At 51.4% G+C, this 13,969-nt stretch overlaps 4 protein-coding genes and 1 non-coding gene across 5 annotated transcripts; 2 read left to right on the top strand and 3 right to left on the bottom strand.

Moving 5' to 3' along the window:
• Nucleotides 1–438: 438 nt before the first annotated feature.
• btgE (putative cell wall glucanase (Scw11)) lies at nucleotides 439–3,437 on the bottom strand. The gene is made up of 3 exons (XM_742269.2): nucleotides 3,393–3,437; nucleotides 2,962–3,279; nucleotides 439–2,841 (listed from the first exon to the last, which is right to left on the bottom strand). Exons 1-3 carry the CDS (start codon nucleotides 3,403–3,405, stop codon nucleotides 1,322–1,324), a joined length of 1,851 nt encoding a protein of 616 aa, XP_747362.1. The 5' UTR covers nucleotides 3,406–3,437; the 3' UTR covers nucleotides 439–1,321.
• Nucleotides 3,438–6,217: 2,780 nt separating this feature from the next.
• On the top strand, nucleotides 6,218–6,291 carry tV(AAC)7. The gene has a single exon. It is a non-coding gene (tRNA).
• Nucleotides 6,292–9,063: 2,772 nt separating this feature from the next.
• AFUA_8G05600 (uncharacterized protein) lies at nucleotides 9,064–9,427 on the top strand (the record flags this gene model as incomplete). The annotated part of the gene is made up of 3 exons (XM_742268.1): nucleotides 9,064–9,150; nucleotides 9,211–9,335; nucleotides 9,388–9,427. 3 exons carry the CDS (start codon nucleotides 9,064–9,066, stop codon nucleotides 9,425–9,427), a joined length of 252 nt encoding a protein of 83 aa, XP_747361.1.
• A 174-nt stretch (nucleotides 9,428–9,601) lies between these two features.
• On the bottom strand, nucleotides 9,602–10,465 carry AFUA_8G05590 (oxidoreductase, short chain dehydrogenase/reductase family; the record flags this gene model as incomplete). The annotated part of the gene is made up of 1 exon (XM_742267.1): nucleotides 9,602–10,465. One exon carries the CDS (start codon nucleotides 10,463–10,465, stop codon nucleotides 9,602–9,604), a length of 864 nt encoding a protein of 287 aa, XP_747360.1.
• A 478-nt stretch (nucleotides 10,466–10,943) lies between these two features.
• On the bottom strand, nucleotides 10,944–12,679 carry coaT (acetyl-CoA hydrolase ACH1; the record flags this gene model as incomplete). The annotated part of the gene is made up of 4 exons (XM_742266.1): nucleotides 10,944–11,171; nucleotides 11,219–12,184; nucleotides 12,234–12,474; nucleotides 12,537–12,679. The coding sequence occupies 4 exons, from the start codon at nucleotides 12,677–12,679 to the stop codon at nucleotides 10,944–10,946; spliced, it is 1,578 nt and encodes a 525-aa protein (XP_747359.1).
• Between the last annotated feature and the right edge of the window lie 1,290 nt (nucleotides 12,680–13,969).

The raw sequence follows: 13,969 nt of genomic DNA, 5'->3' as shown, positions 1-13,969 counted from the left end.
ACGTTGACCCTGGCATACTCTCCCTTTCCTCCTGGCAGCAGCCACAGCCAGCCTGCTAGTTAGCATTTAGTTCACAAGGGGTGCAGAAGACAATCACCTTAATCCCAACCATCGTTGGGAGAAGCTACCTATCAAGGGATACCTTTCAATCTGACAAGTCACGCAACACAGATTCCACAACCACCACCACCACAACCACCACGATCATCGATCATCGATCACCCACTTTACCGGGGACCTACGTACCGTACCTATCATCGACTTCCCTTCAGTATAGCGTCGAAGCTGCTCAGCATCCAGAATGCGTCTCCTCTCGCTTACCCTCCTCCTCTCCGCCGCCGTGGCGCTGCCTTCTGCTGAGAAGTCCTGCTCCGGCGTAAGTCTACCTCCCTAGCATATGTCCCTCCCATTCTCACTCTCATTCTCAATCTTCATCCTCTCGTTCCGAAACTTGAACTACCTTTGCACACGCCAGGCTAACTATTGACCCCAACAAAAAAGGTCGGATTCCCCTGCGGCAACGCGACCGTAAACGCCTACGACTGCTGTGTCCCTCTCGTCTGTGCCCCGGGCGCGGTAAGTCAAGTCCAGTCCTGTTCCACCTACTCTCTGCCACATCACCAGATGAAAGATGAAGCTGACGGACCGGAACCGAGTTAGCAACCTGTTTGCCAGCAGCCTCGTACTCTTCCGCTTCCGTATCGCAGAAACAAGAACTGAAAAAGGATAACTGCCGCGATGTGGGTTCCAACTCGTCAGTGCAGTCGCTATTAGAGGGTGGATACTCGATACCATGCGAGGCAGTTGAGATCAATCGATAATGGTCCCCGTCGGTGGACGTGGACTTTTACTTCTTGTACTTGTAGATTAAGTTTGTTGGTAATGCAGTGTGATCCAGCTGATGCGTTTGTTTACAATTGCGTAGGGTGGGGTCCTGGCGGATGATAAGACAAGAGAGGAATGGGCACTTAGGCAGTAACTCCCGCTTCGAAGGGTCACTGACCCAGGGAGTAGTTAATGCGGATGGCACTGACTAATCGCGGCTACAGTTACGTGAAGTCGGGCAGGAGAGTCAAATCAGTATGGATTGCATATACAGGACAATACACAAGGAAACCGTCGGTTGGCCCAGGGGATGGACATGAAATAAAAAATTTATATCTACTACGGGAACTTGGAGGTACATTGAGAATGGTATAAGGTGGAAATTGTCGTCCAATACACAAAAAAAAAATGAAAGGATATATCCTGGGCCGACAGAAAGTTGCGAATAACTCCAAACCTCCCTAGATTCTCTCAGAACGCAAGCTCAACCCGCGCTTTAGTTGAAGGTGTCGAAGCAACCCCAGTAGCGCTCGACACCGAACTGACCGGGCTCCTTCCAGAGGTCATCAAAGTAGGAGAAGAAGACAGACTTGGAGCCGACTTCGTCGGCAATGGACTTGATGGCGATAGCCTGCTCGGAGGTACCGGGAACAGCCTTGCCGTTGGCGTTACCAGCGTGAGGCCAGCCGGTCTCCAGGTTGAGAACATCCTTGCCAGGGCAGATGCTCTCAAGGACCTTGATCTCCTGAGCAACGAACTTGCCGGCCTGGTCGGCGGAGACATCGGCGTTGAAGAAGGGGTGGATGTTGGCACCGACGATGTCGCAAACACCGCACAGAGTGGAGCCGTGAGCCTGCCAGACGTTGATGGGCTCGGTGGTGGTGACCTTGCCAGTGTAGCCGGCCGCCTGGAAGGCGGACTTGGCAGAGGAGATGAAGCCGGCAAGGGTGGAAGCATCGCAGTAGCCGTTCTGGATAGCCTCATTACCGACGACGATCAGGCTGACGAGGTCCCACTGGGCCCACTTGGAGATAGCGGTAACCTGGTCCTGGGCACCAGAGACACCAGTGCTGCTGATGAAGACACCAATGATCATCTGGAGACCAGAAGTCCGGGCGGCCTCACCAATGTACTCCAAGCTGTTGCAGTCGGTCGAGTAGACACGGACGTGGGTGAAACCCTTGGACTTGAGGGCAGCGACCTCGGAGAGGACGGAGGATTTGTCCTTGCAGTCACCACCCTTGGTGTAAGGCGTGTAGGTCATACCCATCTGGCCGCTGACGGCACCGGTGGAAGCAGGGGCTGTGCTGGAGCTGGAGGGCGCAGCAGAGCTGGTGGAAGGCACGGCGGTGGTGGTGTCAGGAGCGGCGGTGGTGGTCTCGGGAGCGGCGGTGGTGGTGGCAGGGACGGCAGTGGTGCTAGGGGCAGCCGGAGCAGAGGTGGGCTCGTCCTGGCCGGTGAAGGGGCAGACATAGGTGTAGTCGGTGCGGGTGACGGTCACAGTCTGCTCAGGCTGAGTGTAGGTACCAGGAGTGATGACGGCGGGAGTGGGGTAGACAATGACGGTGCTGGTAGGGACGGTGGTGGTGGTGGGAGCGATGGTGTAGGTGCCAGCAGAGGGGCAGACATAGGTGGTGGTCTTGATCACGCTGGTCACGGTGGTGCCAGAGGGCTCGACGGTGGCGTAGGGGCAGACAACAGTGGTCGCGGTCTCAACCACAGTGGTGACACCACCGTAGGTGTGAGTACCAGCAGGCAGCTCGGTAGTGGTGGCTCCGCACACGGTGGTTGTGTCGAAGACGGTCACAGTGGTGGCGGGAATGGTGTAGACACCAGTCGAGGGGAAGTTGGTGATGGCAGGAGTGGGCAGAGGGACCTTATCGGTAGCCGGGCTCGGGCTGGCCGCGGGAGTGGAGGCACTGGCAATAACAGTCACGGTGGTGGTGCTGGTCGAGTGCAAAGTGGTGACAGCCTCGGAAGTGACGGTGCTGGGAGTGGGAGACGCAACGGGGATCACTAATTGACGTTAGTAGCAGCTCTTTTGTAGGCGCTGTATCTTTTGATATGATCGACCACGCATTGAGTCATATCAAACACCAGCTCGATCTGATTCGGTCGCAACTGCAGGAGACTTACGAGTAGGGGGACCCCAGACAGTGACGACCTCGGTGGTGCAGCCGCAGGTAGCATCAGCTTCGGCGAGAGGAGAACGACGCTGGTGGAAAGAATCATGGCCGTGACGACGCATGTGTGCGACATCGGCCATGGCGGTGCCCGCAAGAGCGGCCGCGGTGGCCAGAATAGCACCCCTCATGGTGGATAAGAATGTAAAGATATTGCAGAGTCCAAGGAATGCCCGCTGAACGAGTGAAGCGGTAGTGGATAAAGCGCTTTTAAAGGAGGGGGCGCGGTGGCCTCTTTTGATTTCTTGAGATGGAAGAGACTTAGGAGGAACTTCGGGATAGAAAGGAGAGGAGAGAAGAAGAGAAGAGGGAAAAAGGGAAAAGGACAGGAAGAAAAGAGGCGAGTAGGGGTGGCCAACGGGTGATAGAAAAGCCAAAGCCCACTTGATGTGATCATGGCCGGGGGGGGAAAACCCCCTGGAGACTGACTGGCTGACTGACTGACTGACTGAGAGATAGAGAGAAAGCTACTACGTTTGTTCGTTTGTTCTGGACCCAAGACCAGCACCCCAAAAGAGGCAAGTCGAAGGAAATTAGCGTACCTTAGCGCATCCTCCAGCAGCAGCGGTGTAAAGCACTTCCTCTGATCTGTTGAACTGGATTGAGCATAGTCAGGCACCGCATCATGCTGATTGGTAACAACAAGAGGGGGCGTTGCTGGGTGTTCCAGAGGGAGTCGACCAGTGGTAAACCGCACGGCTCGGATAGTTTGTCAGGGGCAAGGAAATTAAACTCGACGCGGCGAGTCATCCTTGGTCCTTGGTCTCGTTGTCAAGTTTCGGCTTAGACCAGGCTGATCCTTACGATAATCAGAGTATAGGTTGGAAAGAGGGACTTTCGCCGTGTCATTCTACACTCGAACAAGATCCAAACTATTCTGGTGTCTCCATCTACTATGCTCTGTTCCATTGAAGATCCTTTCATCTAGAACATCTCTCCAGTGTTCGAGGGTGGTCTTTGGACTGGGAGGCAATAAAGAGAGATCTCAGTGGCTGGCCTGTTTATGAGACTCGTGCTTGGTGTACTACGGAGTAGAGTTGTGATCATTGTTTCAGCCCCCGTCCACCGCGTCTAGTCACTGTAATCCGGACACAGTATTATTGTCGAGTGGTTGGCAGTATCGTGCACTTGGCAATCTGACCGTTATTGCATTCTTTAGGCCCACCAGCTCAGACTACCTAACTATCCAACTGTCTGGTGACTTCATCTGGTCACATCTGGCTGAACTTTTGAACTCCTAGGAGACAGGAACCAAGAGTTGTTCATCTTCAGGCAGCCTAGTTCCAGCGGCAAAAACACAACAGCAAGGCGCTCATCTCCGCTAATGGCGCCATGTGGAGATTTCACTCGTTACCATGCAGAACTACGCCCAGATAGGCATAATCGATCATCGGTGATCCTGCATCCTTGGTCCTTATTGGCAGTTACTTGAGCTTTAATTTCCGGATGTTCCACCTCCAATTTAAGTTCGGTTTGCTCATTTTTGTGTGGGTTATTTTTGCGGTGATGAATACTAAGTATGTACGGAGTACGGAGTACTGTGTACAGAGAAAGCTCCCTCAGCCACCGGTTTACCAACCTCTGTTGTTATTATCAAATGCACCATGAATAGATGAAACTCTGTACGACGGAGTACATCTACTCAGTCCGGCGTAGTTCAGCGGACTATCCTTAGAAGTTTGGATTAGGATATATGCCTCACAAACAGGATTTGCGGCTAATTGCAATGAGGCTATCTTTGGAAACTATCACAACAGCTTCCTCAGGCTAATGGCTTCTTGGCCAGCGATGCCCAGTTCCCCCATAAACCTTCAATTCATCGGTTCGAGACCGTTACCTGAGTATCGGTCACTCCGGATATGCAGTGTCGATTTGGCAAGACGAACTCCTGCATTCATCAACCAAATGGCTCCACGTTGAGTCTTCAACGTGGTCGCCGTTTGAGCGTCCAGTCAATCTCCATCTTATCAGCCAGTTGTCTTTTTGAGTTGTCTTAACTGTCTCTAATGATCGACATTGGAAGATATACACTATCCTCATAGTCGCCGAGTACTTTTTCTGCTTTTAACAAGACGTTTGAGCTGACTATGTCCAGACTTGGGTCAGGACCTGATAGTCTTCATATTCAGGGAGTAGTGTCCGTAGCACAAATCTCAGATTGTGTGTGATGGACTGCTGGTGTGTCAGGTCCAAAGTTGACTCGGGCTGAAGCCGACAACCGAGACGTGGATTGCCATCTCACAAGTCCAATGCTCTCGTTCGCTGGACGCCCAATTGCGGAATATACGTAACTATGAATTTTATCTGGGTTGTGACGCGCACGCTGCCCTTTGAATAGACGGGATATCACGATCGTGGGCACGTGAGCCCTCTTCTCCAATACAACCCCTGACTCGAAATTCAGCCTTCCAAGCTGCACTGACTCGGCAGCGGCACCAACTGAATACCGGTGCTACAACTTTTTCTGCCTCTTGGCCTATCATAATCCATAAGGTAACAGAACGGTCCTAAAGACTGCGGGGTGACATCCCCAGAAATCTGACGCCCAGCATTTCCTTACGGTTACCCCTGAAGGCTCGACCAACCGGCCATGCTCAAGCGCTTACTGCTCAGGGGGTGATTGCGCTTGTCACTATCGGTTGACTGTGCATTTGAACAGTGGCTCGCTAGAAGCTAACACGTTGCTCTTCGGAACTGCTACTTAATTTATCTTCCAAGTACGAATCAGCTTCTCTGCATATGAGACAACAGTCACGATTATCCGTCCACTAGTCGACTTAGGGCTGTTGTCTAAGACAAGGTTTCAATAGAGCCTTTACAAGTCAAAAGGCCAGTCCCAAATAGGCATTGCCCTACGTCGTAAAGTCAGAGGTGGTCTCAAACTGTCAATATTCTGTTGATGGCTCCTGAGCTTCGGCAATTGTGAAGAGAAACTTGCAGTGGTAATCAACCATCGACCGACCGCAAACAACATATCCATAGAAAGGAATGATATCCTACACCTTTATGACGATAGGACTATACGCCCTGTATATCACAAACCTTCGTTGCAGAATGATGCGAAGAAATGTGTCCGCCTTAAATACCGATAGGAGGTTGTGTAAAGGCAAGAGTGGCAACCTACCATCAGGGGTTAATTACAGACGCCGTTACCTGGCTCAATGCTAGCTTGGACTATGTAGCAAAAAGCGGAACTGTTCTTTAACAATGGCCGGTTGGTGTAGTTGGTTATCACGTATCGTTAACACCGATAAGGTCGCCGGATCGAGCCCGGCACTGGTCATTCTTTCTTTTTTTCTTTCCTTTTTTTTTTTTTTGCTTCTTCTTCCACCTCGAAGTCAATGGTTTTGCTCAATTGATGACATGATATCAGATTCCATAGGGTGAAATCATCAAATTCAGCTACTTTGTGCGCGTTTGAGTGATAAGTACATTTCCACGTACTCAGTTACAATGACGCTAATACAATGGCTCGTAGACTGATATGTCACGGTTTACCTGCATTTGTAAGTGTCAATAGGCCCTTCACATACACAGGCAGTTTTCAGATAGAAAGTGTACAGAAAAATGCAGAGCAACGAGCATGGTGGTTATAAACAACTTCGACTATCGACTATATCAGAAAGTCTGGATGGAGCTCAGTCGTCAGGGCACTTGGGCTGGATGTTGATAGTTGGAAGACGTTGACGCATACTATGCAAGGCCGACAAAACAGAGAGCTAAAAGAATGATATGGCCTTGAGCAGCTAGCTGGACGCTATCTAGGGAGGAAGAAGCAGACTACTATCTCACCTACGCCGCTAGAATAGGTGTAGCGGGCCACCATCTCTGTAGATATCTCTCTCAATAGATACTTTGAATACCATGCTTTCGTCTTCTTCCAGTCTCTCTCACGATCATGGCTCCTCGTACAGAATTACTGTGCGTCTTTCTAGACTGTTGGCAATTTTCTGTGCCACCTTGCAGAGGACCCGAAGCAGATAGCGTTCATGAGAATCAACCAACAGATTCCTATCACAGGAACGAACGACACTGATGACGACACAACTGGCTAGACAGGCCGTTCTTCTTGGCGTGTGTGGTGAGCTGGAGTGCTTCGAACTATTACAGAGTGGAGGCTGTAGCGCTGCTCCTCGCTTCCTCGGCCATGCAGAAAGAATACAAGGAGAGCACAAACGCCTTCCCGACGGCTACATTAGATACCTTGTGCGGGAAGAGGTCCCTGGTGAGCCAATGACAGCGGGTTTCTTCTCAGCTTGGATGACGCCAGACGTAATGACAATCGTTCCAGTTCCGTGCTGCATATAAGTAAGTCTATGCAAATGCTAGGTATGCACACAGCTAGATAGGATACTGACATAATGAAAAGGCAGCTACTTAGTTGCGGCGCAGAACTAGGAGAGGCCAGAATGTCGATGCTCGTCTTTAAACAGTCCACAGGCAATCTGTAAGTCGGGCATGGCACTATGCAGTGTGTTAGAAATATATATTAACGGATTACAGTCACATTTCCGGTTTCGGAGGAGAATGGCCAATTTTCGGTCAACCTGAATGGTCAAAGGCTCATTACGTCGAGTTTGGACTCGCAAAGCCAAACAAAGAAATAGACTGACACCATCACCCGGAAGAGTGGAAGTGGTGAAGTATCTTGCTGGCACGCAACAGGAAGAGACGCTGCTGTTGTTGAGTATGCAGATTGAGCAGCGAAGATGCAACTTGAACGAGAACTGCCGGATTTGGCTTCAATTTAAGAGGTCTCCTAGCTCTCCTCTTGATTGTATGACATTAAAAGTAAATGACACGGGTTTGGAGGGCTAACTTCGAGTCTCTCTATGGGTATCGAGGTACCAGCTGGGAAAACCCCTCAATAAATCGCAAGCTAAACCTGCCAGAAAGCTAGAAACTTGCAACTGGGAGGACCAAGGAGCGACGCCTATCTGGAAACCCAGTCGCTGTTCCGGTCAAAAAAGTTCAAGCAGCTGTCTGTACCTTTTGAACCTGTTCCCCATAGAAGTCACTTGCCGCCAGGTCGAGGTTTTCTTATCTTGGGCTCTGGGTCCAGTTCGTGGAAGACTTTGGCCTGAAGTCCAAGTTTACCGACGTCTACTGGGCGGCCAGCCATACTAAGCTTCATATGCCTCACTCCCTTGGACTCATGAACGAGCTGCTGGAATGCAGCTACTGCAGCTCTTAGGCTGACTTTAGGGCTATTGTCGAGCAAGGCCCTGGGGCAGGGGCGCCGACCGCCTGCGATGGAAACAACACGAATTCATTGCAAGAAGGCCACGGTCCAATATCTCATTGAAACGGAGCTGGACTTTGCTACAGTGCTTTTGTTTCTAGCAAGCGACTAGAAGGAAGGGCTATCCCGTAAATCCCCGACAGTTTCTCACTCGAATCGTATCTACCTGCTCCATCCATTACCCAACGCCAACAACATCAGTTCTCCCGTCGCATGACAGCAGAATATATTTCACAAACCAACCAGAATCCTAACTAATGACATTACCAAATCAATTATGAAAACCCAGAAATTATACAAAGGCGGAACCTGACTTTCCACAGGCAAGCTCTTCAGAGTACGAGCAAGACCTGGAAGATGGAACTTCCCTGGTCCAAGATCATGCCACCGCCGATACGGCGACCACACCACCTCATTCTGCCGCGCCACGATCCTGGACCACGCCATCCTATCATGCCGTCGTCAATTGAATCCGAATGATTTCTGTAATTCAATTGGATGATGCCTTTCAGCCTCCGTATTCACCCTACAGAAGCATCACGAACATGTGGGTATCGTCCATGTCTCAATCTCGGCGTCAGGTAAGGTGATTCGGAAGTGCGATTGCCTTTGGCATGGCTCAATCGCTTTCTTTGGGGCCTCTATAGCCTTGAGGATATAAAGAGGGTGGTGGGTGGGTCAAGCTGGATAGATATCATCAGCATCACGAGCAATCCAGCGAACGCGAAAACGCATCGAAACTACAGCTGCAAGCAGCAAACAGCGCATACAGCATTACATATCAACCAAGTCAGAAGCAGTCGTCGTGACAAAATGACGCAATCCTCCTCCTCCTCCTCCTCTCGTCTCCAAAATGACTTCGGAGCTGATCTATGGGTTCGATCTGGCACGGAACGTCGCGTATGTATTTCCTCTCAACAAATGTTCTCGTTGGCATGAGACTAACAGATGACTGCGCAGCACCCAACGGCTGGACGAGGGCTCTTTGCCGGCCTTCAAGACGTAAAACACTATAATGTCGACCATGGCTGGGCCAAGCGCAGCCAGGATCAACCACAGGGGCTGTTTAGTTTCCTGTGGAGTCGGTATGTCCTTCGTTCTTGTTTTTTTTCTTTATGCACTGGCTGACTTGGTCAGGTTTACGGGAGGAGCATATCGGCCCCCGACGGATTCATAGCATTGCACGGTTGTCTTTGTTATGGGTATGGTTATGGTCATTTCATGTTATGATATCGGTTTAGCGTTAGTAGAGCATCGGCATTAGCATCAGCATCAAGATTATTCGTTTCCTTTCCCATCTTCCTTACTTCCATCCTCAGTCAACAAAGCATTATGGTTTTTCAAATGAAGCTCAAGTCTTGATGCTCATCCCCCCATCGGACTGTACGACCGTCCCCGTCACAAACCCATCCTTCATAACCCCCAAATACCCCTCGGCCACATCCTCTGGCCTCCCCAGTTCCCCCGTCAACGTCCTCCCCTTCAACCTCTCAATCACCTCCTCAGGCAACCCATCGAACATCTCCGTCCGCACCGCCCCCGGCGCAACAACATTCACCCTCACCGGCGCAAGATCGACCGCTAACCCCCGCCCCAGCCCATTGATCGCATTCCCCAGCATAGCTCCCACACTGTACCCCGGTGGCGGCCGCATCGCCACCGCCCCGCTCGTCAACGTCAGCGAAGACCGCGCCGATTGCACCATGTACGTCGGGACGTGCTTCGCAAGTATCAGGCCGCCCAGGAGCCGCACGGTGGTGAGGGCGCGGATGTACGCGGGGTCGAGGGCTGGGTCAGTCGGCGGGCGGATTTGGAGGGCGTCGCCGGCGGTGAAGACGATATGGTCTAGGAGGACCTTTTCGCTTTTGCCGGGTGTGTCTGCGTTGTTGGGCGAGAGGTTAGTCGGGAAGAGATCGGGTTGTGTTGCTTTGTCTAGCAAGGTCAAGATGTTCGACTCCAAGGTGGACTCATCCCCCAGGTCGACGGTGGTGCCGGCTATTCTGGTCGTGAATTGCTCATCGGGGTAGAGAGTGCGGAGGCGGGAGACGGCGGACTGGACTTTTTCGGGCCGGGAGCTGGCGACAAGGACGCTGGCGCCGTGTTCGAGGGCGGCGCGGGCGACCGCGAACCCGAGGCCGGAGGTACCGCCGATGACGAGAACGCGGGTGCCGGTGAGCTTGTTGATAGAGACAAGGTGTGGAGTTTGGGTTGTCATGGTGGAGATTCCCTTGTAGGTACTAGGACTGTTGATGTAGGAGGAAATCGGGCTATCTTGGACTGAGAGTGAATCGGAGAGATCTGTTTGATACTACACACGGTCATGTTGATGATGATGGCTTTATGTTCCCCGTACTCTACAACATGACAAATATACCCTTTCTGATTACCAATCATGATGTGAAAAACAGCACGAATGCTCAATTTCCGTAGGGCTGATTGTTATGTCCGCTCACCCTCCTTATCTCCAACTGACTCCACAGAGAATCGAATTTAAGAATAAAAAAGGCCAGAGAGAACGTATTCATGTAGAAGAAAATTGATTGGTGGTCACTACAGAACAGTTAACCGCTTGACAACAAATTGATACAAGACTCCATAACCCAAAATGACCCAGTTCCGCCAATGATATCAGCGACGCCATATCTAATGATGATGGTATATATTTTTATAGTAGATTAGTTTTGGCAAATGCATCAGTCCCAGCCGGTGATCTTCATGGTTCCCTTCTCCTGCAGGTTCTGGTGCATCTTGAAGGCCTGGAAGAGCAGATGGGGCTCGTGACCCATGCCCTTCTTCAGGCACTCGTATTCAGCGCGGTCCAGGTAGTCTGTAAGGATGGGCTGGTAGTCGGGGTGGGCGCACTGCTTGATGATGACACGAGCACGCTCACGGGGAGACAGACCACGTACGTCGGCGAGACCCTGGATAATGTCAGTAAAGTCCAATAGATGGGTTGAGAATAGCTTACCTGTTCAGTCACAACCACATCCAGATCGTGCTCAGTCTGATCAATGTGAGTGCAGAAAGGCACAATGCAGCTGACACCGGTAGGATCAACCTTGCTGGGGCGGGTACTGGGGGTGTGCATGATACTGTACTTGGAATTGCGGAGGAAGTCGGCAGATCCTCCCAGACCATTGAGCATCCGAGAGCCCATGACACAGGTGCTGTTGGCATGGGCATAGATATCCACCTCGACGGGAGTGTTCATGCCGATACATCCGATACGGCGGATGATCTCAGGCGAGTTGGAAACCTGCTGAGAACGCAGCAGAAGCTTGCCGGCATAGTGCTCCCAGTTATCGTAGAACCGCTTGAATCCGTCGGGGGAGAACCGGATGGAGGTGGCCGTGGCAAAGTCCAAGTTTCCAGAGTCAAAAAGATCCAGGAAGGAATCTTGCAGCACCTCAGTCCACACCTTGAGGTTGGTAAAGTCGGCACCGCCCTTGCTCAGGCCACCAATGACCGCGTTGGCGATGTTTCCAATACCGGACTGGATGGGGAGCAGGTTCTGGGGCAGACGGCCATGCCTGACCTCGTGCTTCAGAAACTCAATAAGGTTGCTGGCAATGGCCTGCGAGGTTGCATCCTCGGGAGCGTTGGGCTGCGTCTGATCCGGGTAGTCCGACTCGACAATGGCGACGACCTTCTCCGGGTCGACGGGGATATGTGGAGTTCCAATGCGGTCCTCGGGCTGCATGATCAGGTAAGGCTTCCGGCGAGGAGGAACCTCCGACATGGTGATGTCGTGCAGACCCTCAAACGACGGACTGGCCGTGTTGACCTCAATGACGATTTTGTCGGCCATCTGAATCAGTTCCGGGGACGCACCGACGGAAGCACCGGGAATGATGCCTCCATCCTCAGTGATGGCCGATGCCTCGATCACAGCAACATCGAGCCTGTTTTTGGGCTTGTTCAGCGTGTACCAACCCTGTCCCAATTAGCACCACTTCGTTGTATCCGGTCTTGGGATATCTCACATAGACAAGGTCCGAAGGAAACATGCTCAGATGCTTATCAAAGAACTTGATCTGACCATTATTGATCCCCTTGGCAATCTCCTTGCCAACTTGATGAGGACTCCGACGCTCAATCATGTTCAGTCGCGCCCAGCGGTTCTCTGTCTCGGCACCAGACGAGGCACCAACGAACAAGGTGTACTGTAGCTTTCCCTGCAGGTTGTTTTTCTCGACATGATCAGCGAGAGCGGTAGGCACTTTCCTGAGCAGAGCAATCGGGCGTCAGCTGCGATACTTGCTGTCTATGCCAAAAAGTCAACTTACTTGGGGTAGCCAACACCCGTGAATCCGGACCAGCCGATGTATGATCCATGGGGGAAGAGATCGATGAGATCTTCAGCCTTGGCCAGTTTCTGGAGATAAGAAGGCCGTCTCACACGGCTTTTCAGAAGTGCGGACGCAGCCATTGTGTGGTGGGGAGATTTAAATTGAGCGCAAAGAGTGGAGAGGAATTGTCAGAGGGGGAAGAGAAAGGGGAAAGGAAAGAAGGAAGAGGGCGGATGGGGTGACGAGAGAGGAGGAAACGGAAGAATAGAAATAGTTACGCCACGGAAAAGAACTCCCCACGGGCAGCGTGATTGATTGCCCAAGGTGGAGAAATCCTCCTGTCCGGGTTACGGGGGAGGAAAGTAGAGGTAAGTCTATGCAATAAGAGTAGTAGGAATAGCAATAGTCATGTCCCTTCTAAACTGTCTAGAGGGTAACGGGTGAGTGGATTCCTCTACTGGAAAACTACAGAGTACTCCGTCCAAGCAATGATCAACAGCATGGATCTCATCATCCTCCTCAGAGAACAAGGTTAAAAGAGCATGGATGGGATTCTCTCGGCCTTCTCAACCCCAGATTCTGTTTTTCTTTTCTCAATTCCCCTTCCCGATCCCCTCCAATGTCTCCAATATTCTTCTTGGCTCTTTCCGTGTGCATCTTTCATAATGACGTCACGCGGCGAACTCTCGGCCTTTTCCCGATTTTTGTTGTTTCCTCCCCTTTTCTTCCACGCAACATCTGATTATCTTTGCTGATGGCTGCTACGCTGAGATATTTTGATCAATCGTTACATATCATTACATATCAACAGTTTTTTAATCGAATAAAAGGTGGCCCTCCCAACAGACCATGCTTGAGCTTATGGGACTGTCTTGCGTTGATCCCGAAAGGCCAACTCCGAGCCTTGTCCGGGTTTCACCCATCGGCCAAGTCTCGGGCTGTATCGGCTATGGAGGTTCGGCCACACGGAGCTTTCGACGCTTTTTTTTCAGTGAAAGGGTTCTCCTGAAGGCAGTGGTCGGTTATTCCACTCGCAGATGAAAGATCAGAGATTTTCAGGTACCCCACCAGAATCTAAAGTTGTCTCAACTCCAGACTCACTCCGGATTTCCGTGTCCGGACTGTGGGCGGAGACCTGACCAGGCGTCCATCCTTACATTATTCCCCGCAAGCACAACAAAACGCAAATGCGTCAAGATCAATCATTGTTCAATCATAAAGCTAGGCAGCTATGCCGATTCCCTAAAGTACAAATATAAATAGATAGACCAATCATATTTCATCCATCCCAGGACCCTCTACACCAATCCCAGTCAGTGTCTCGCAACTGAGCTTGGTGAGCCTTGCCAGACAAGACCTGACGATAAACAGAAAACCCCACCCCCATTTGTGCAGCCGTTCAGTCTGTTCGCTAGCCATACAGTTTCGAG

The sequence above is a fragment of the Aspergillus fumigatus genome, chromosome 8 (assembly GCF_000002655.1).
Source record: "Aspergillus fumigatus Af293 chromosome 8, whole genome shotgun sequence".
NCBI classification, from domain to species: domain Eukaryota; kingdom Fungi; phylum Ascomycota; class Eurotiomycetes; order Eurotiales; family Aspergillaceae; genus Aspergillus; species Aspergillus fumigatus.
This window is presented reverse-complemented; position numbering and strand designations above follow the sequence as displayed.